The sequence below is a fragment of the Pundamilia nyererei genome, unplaced genomic scaffold (genome assembly GCF_000239375.1).
Source record: "Pundamilia nyererei isolate P.nyererei 1_Seehausen unplaced genomic scaffold, PunNye1.0 scaffold00002, whole genome shotgun sequence".
NCBI lineage: Eukaryota > Metazoa > Chordata > Actinopteri > Cichliformes > Cichlidae > Pundamilia > Pundamilia nyererei.
The window spans coordinates 8288892-8294874 of NW_005187403.1; the positions used below are offsets into that span (position 1 = coordinate 8288892).

At 40.6% G+C, this 5983-nt stretch overlaps 1 protein-coding gene across 1 annotated transcript in view; it reads right to left on the bottom strand.

The window, feature by feature from the left end:
* rad23b (RAD23 homolog B, nucleotide excision repair protein) overlaps positions 1–2973 on the bottom strand; it is a 14525-nt gene extending 11552 nt beyond the window's left edge. Inside the window, exons 1-2 of the mRNA XM_005720537.2 lie at positions 2704–2973; positions 1773–1854 (exon numbers count right to left, since the gene is read on the bottom strand). Of these exons, the coding sequence (XP_005720594.1) occupies positions 1773–1854; positions 2704–2769 (148 nt within the window). The 5' untranslated portion in view covers positions 2770–2973. The remainder of the gene's footprint in view (positions 1–1772; positions 1855–2703) is intronic.
* Between the last annotated feature and the right edge of the window lie 3010 nt (positions 2974–5983).

The window sequence follows — 5983 nt, forward strand, 5'->3', positions numbered from 1 at the left end:
TTTTAAGAGGACAAGAGCGGCGAGGTCTATCGCGATAGCTTAATTTCTCTATCGAGTAAAAGTTATATCGCGATACATATCGTTATCGTTCTATCGCCCAGCTCTACTGGAAACCCTTTGAAGGCTAGGAAAAAAATATGTATTCATTCACTGGTTGACGAGCGGTTGTTGGAGGTTGCTGACTGCACCCTCATTATTCTTTTGTTTGCTAGCCGACTATCATGGTCGCCAAAAGCTCACATGGAAGATATCAAGTTGTCCGCAAACACTCGATTGTGCAACGCAAGTTAGAAACAGAACATTCACCTTCAAAGTAAAAGCAGTGCTTTATTGCAACTCCAACGTGTTTCAAAAGACACAACCTTTAGTTTGAAGATGAATGTTTTGTTTACAGTTCGCACAGCTTCTTTAACACACAGCTTGTACATCAAGTGTATTTGCAGACAAGTTGTTGTCTTCCATATTAACTACAAGCAAACGCAGCAGTCTGCTAAGACATGACTGATGTAAAGACCAGGTTACAGATGTGTTCACGCACACTGGAGATGTGTGAGTTAATCCTATTATAGTATTTACAAGCCCATTTGAAGGTTGTCTAGAGGACTTGATTTCACATGAGTAGTTGCCTGGGGGTCTACGTATAGCGGAAGTACAGGCCCTCTACGACTCAATTCAAAATGCCAACATTGATGCTAAGGGCAATTTCCCTCCACGAGTTGTTGCACGTGTGACCGTCTTTGCATTATTTTAAAGGGGAATTGTACAGATGTGGGTACCATGGATGGATAAATTGGTTCTTAACAAAATGGATAAATTTAGTGTTCATTCTGCCCTGGTCGCCTTGCGATGCTGTGATTGCCCAACTGTTTTTGACGATTTGCTAATCACCAGACACAGTCAGGCATGTAGACAGCCGCACAGACCCTCAACTCTCACTCACAGTGTGACAATGAAACGTCACGAGGACCTGAGCGAACCCTGAGACTATAATTAAGGCTTTAGTGTCTAAAGTTCAAAGGTTTTCAGGGCAGCACTGAATACCTTTTTGTGACCAATTCCATATAGCCACTACTAGTAACTTCCTGCAACCACTTGACAGCTGGTCAGGGAATGCACATTTTCCCTAGCAACAGGGGATAACCAGTGGGTCGCTGACAGCAGGTTGCTAACTGGTCATTAGGGCTGTGTGACTACAGCCAATAATACCAATAATGGTTTAAAAGCATAGATACAAAAAGCAACAAAAATTGGGACAACTTCAGTCAGTTCAACGGCTCTGCAATGGTCGTCTTTCATTGAACTGTAAACCTAAAAAAGCCCTAGCCTACAACTCAAAAATACAAATAAAAAAATCAGCTCCTGCATATATAGCAACACTACTGAGACCTTATAACAGCTGTCAACCTCTTCGATAATCTGATCAGGGTCTTTTAACAGTTCCCCGCCCTCATTTTAAATCTCAAGGTGATCATACTTTTGAGGCTGTAGCTCCTAAATTCTGGACCAGTGTAGTTTAAACGACTGTTAGTGTTTTCTTAAATGTTCACTCATGTTTCATTATGCGTTTATTGGACTTGTGTGTATGTAGGACTGAATGTACGCCAATGTTGGCATGTTTGACGCTTATCTTTAATGTGTGATTTTATCCAAACTTTGAAGCACTTTGTAACTGTGTGCTTAAAAAGGGCTATAAGAATAAAGTAATTTTTAAAAAATTAATATTTCCTTGAAGAAAGAAAGAAGTTAAGAAGATACAAGAGCATATAACATACCAGCATAAATCAGTTTCTGTCCGGCAACTGAAAAGATTTCCTTCCCCTTTTCCTGCTCAATCCTCTCTTTCAATGTCCTCACCTGTGAAATAAACATATGCACTTTTACTTCATATTTTTATCCCTTACCAACAAAACCATTAAGATGTTTTACTGGCACCATTTTGTCCAGCCCTGCAACGCTAACAGGAGTAAAAGTCCAAAGTGTGACCCAACTGTGTCAGCTGTGTCATCGGTGATTATGCAAAACCATACATTTAAAAGCAGTGCAACTATAATCTGGCGACTAATATGCATACAAGCACGTCGAAAGTAAAAGTAAAGTGTCTGCAATAAAGTTAATCATATTATAATGAGATGTAATGAGATGTGCTGTAGCCAGCCGGCCTTCAGTAGCCGACGGTTAAAGCTAACGCTAGCTCAAAGATTTATATCTTTGCCCAAAGACAAAAGGGAGTTTATACAAGCTTAATAACAAGTACAACATGTTTTAATTACTTTAAATAACGCTACTTTCTCTAAATGGCACAAATGTTTTCTTGTTTTACCTTAACCCAAATGTTCCAATTACAATAAGTTTTACAAGCTAACATAAAAAGACTGAGAAACACTAAAATGGTAAGGTTCAAGCTAACCTGTCAACCCCACCCCGCCCCCCGTAACACTCACATTTGGAGCCTTAAGTGGGCTACGGCTAAATGCTGAAAACAAAAACAATTTCCTGATTGGTTTTTAAAAATAATGCGAATCTGCATTAAGCCGAACTTCTAATGCACGTCAGACGCATCCAAAAAGAATCTTACGTTATAACCCAGACTTGCCTATAAAACGCCAAAACTGGAAATGGTCAAAACAAATCATGTCGATTTCAGGACATACTCAACTCCCATTCCACTCCCCTGTCACAAAATGCATGATTATTAACTCTCACCGTCTCCTCTTCATCGATGTCGATTTTGAAAGTCTGCTGCTGTAAGGTCTTCAAAGTTATTAGCATTTTGTCGGTGGAGTTTTATTATTCCTGCGTCCGGTTTAAACGCTTTAAATCCAACTTGCACGAGTCTTTACTGTTTTCGTTAAATCATCGTAAACTGTCAGCCGCCATGACGTATCGCTTTTCTTCTTCTATGTTAAATACTTGACGGACAGCGCTCCTGCTGGATTGCTTCGGTACTGCAGTAAACTGAGCATTGGTCACAATGCTCAGGTGTGCTCGTTGATGAGTTTTCCAACACGCTTGATTCCAATGAAGTATTACAATGCAGAAACACTGTGAGCTGATTAACTGAAGGCACACAAGTATAATCGGCAAAATGACGCAGAAAAACTTAAGTAAGCCAAGAGTCTTGTGGATTATAATTTCAATAACATGCAAAAACATATTTTATAAGCTGATGTTTTATGGCTATTTATAATACCTGCAAATCCAGCATTAACTGGAGATGAATGTGAATGAACAGAAAACAGAAATTCTCCAGTACAGTTAAGCACATTACTTAAGAACATTTTTACTGCTCATCATTCATTTTGTTTCATGTGATGCATAAGGGCATACACATAAAAAGCTACTCCCCCAGCTACTAGTCCCCAGGTGAGCTTGCAAACTTTCCTTTCTTTTACACTCATTTATTTGTAATACAGTACAGGGTAAGGTACTGCGCAAAAGTCCAGAGTCACCTGTCATTAGTTTATATTTTGCTTCGAAAGAGCCAGACTTTCTTGTACTTTTTCAAAGTGGTCTTGAGCAGGTCTTGGCTTTCTGAAGGTCATTTAAAGTTTTTCTTTGGACAATGGCTGCTTTTTCACTCATGTTCAGTCCTTTTACGTGACCATTTTCAGGGAAATGTTTGCTTGTTTGTTTCTTGAACCACTTAACTTACGTATGACTCACTAACCACAATAAAACACCTAACTCGAGCGATGAACACAGTGTCTTTCTACACATAACAGACATCTTGGCAAATTGTATTAAATTGTATCTTTAGGCACTTTATTACTAGCAGCCTGTCACAAAAGCACATCATTTGTTCCCATTTCTTTAGTTGAATCTACAAAAAATGCCAAAGATAACACAGTTTGAAAGGCATGAAATAATATTTCTGTACCAATGAGATGAGTCCCAAAGATCTATGAGCTGAAAACTTGGCATATCTCAGCATGCTGTGCACTGTGTCCTTAAAGATTTTGATGAAACTAGACAAGTGGAGGAAGAAAAAACAAACATACCCCCCCCCCACACACACACACACACATCAGCAGATGAACAGTATCTGAAAGTCATGTTCCTAAGAAATAGGAAGTAAAAATCATAGGTCTGACACAGGTCTGATAGTTGTTGATCCATCTACTGCTCACTGAAGCCTCATCAGGAAAGAGGGAGAAAAGACTGGACCGAACTGAAAATCAGCTGCAACAGAATATAGGAGAGAGTATCTACAACCATCTGTCAAAATTGATGAATTGAATGTGAACACAGATAAGCACCACCAGATTTTGATCCACTGTGCAATACCATCTGGAAAGCATTCATTCAGCAGGCTTCATTTTTCAGCATGACTATGATCAAAGAAGAGCTTTGAGTGTCCTTCAAGAAGCCGGGAGAGCGATTCCTGAAGGCTACTTCAAGAAAGCCTGCCTAAGTTCTGGCTTTGTTGAAGAAAAAAACAGTCATACCAAATATTGACTTTCAAGGTTTTATTTTACAAACTCAGTTTTCGTCTCATATACTTTACTGCTGGTTATGTCTGCATATGTTTCAACAAATTGCTGCATTTATTTCCCATTTTCCTTGTAAAATATGAATGTAAATGAGGGATAGTTCAATAGACACAAAAACAATTTTCAGTGCAATAGTGTTAACAGCTCTTTTTTTCATGGTATGCATTTTGCCTTGTCAACACAGGACAAACACATGAAATTAAAATAGTAACAAACTAAGTAACCAAGTAAGCCATTATAACAAGTCAAAAAGGCCTATATCTTCAATTTAATCCTTCAAAGGTCAGTGTAGCCTGTTGCATACACTCTTATTCTACAGTACTAACCTCTTCAAATTAGATGCAAATTGTTTTCAAAGCAGGGACAGCATCATCTGAGCAGATGCGAAGGCTTGCAGTATGTAACCACTGACATGCAATGCATTACTTGAATGTTTTTGCTGCTTGTTCATTACATTTGTCTCAAGACTGACGTTTTAGGAAAAACTCTCTCTCCTTAGTAAACATGAGCTGGCAGTTTATTCCGTTATCAACCTTTCAACAATCCCAGGTCCTTCTGGCATGCATAGAGGAATTTCAATATCACCCATCCAGCACTCAGCATTCAGAGGTTTTATTGGCTTCTATCGTCCAGCTGCCCAGCCCTGACTTTAAACAGGACTGTTGAGTGCAAAGATGATATGCTGGAGGCCGATGGGGTCTCTTCCCCAGGTCATTTCGTCCTTATTCTTATATCGCTCCCTCTTACCTGCAATGACTGTTTGTATGACTCTGTCTGTCCTTATCTACCACTCCTCTCAACTGCCTTTGTCCTTCTGCCTTCCTTGTATCCTGCCTTCCCCTCCTCTTTCTCTCCACTCAATCCTCTCCCTCTATCATCCAGTTATTACGACGGGGGCAGTGCCCTCGCCTGCCTTGGCAGCAGCGGCCACACAAGAAGCAATAGTGTCCTCCTTTCCCCTCTCCCACTGTGGCTGTGACTCTTGCTCCTGTCTCCAGGGGTCGTCAGTCTGCCGTCAGCCCCCCTCTGAAGTGAAGAGCCACAGAGATTACAGTCTGATCCCTGGTGACTTCAAGATATTTTTAAGAGATGATGTTAGACATGTGAAATCAAGACGTTGCAGGCAGGAGAGGAAATGCGGCAAAATAAAGGCTTTCTGGAGGAAGACGGCGATAATGGAGTAGTCAGAGTGGTGCCTCTTGGTCCAGCGTAATGGTGAGAAAATGAGGAGCTCGTGGAACATGAAAGCATAGCTAAATGTACCTTTGGTGTCGGTGACTTGTGACATCCAGAGCTGCAGCATTTCATGCATGTGCAATAAACAGACACAAGGACTCACACAAGTACACAACAGACACAACTGGTATTTGCAGGAATCTGTGGTTTTGGTCAGCGGAGCTGTTGGAGGGTGTGGAGTGGTGTAGAGACACAGAGAGAGAGAGAGAGAGAGAGAAGGGTGGAACACAGACTGAAGGCCACTGAGATGCCTTCTC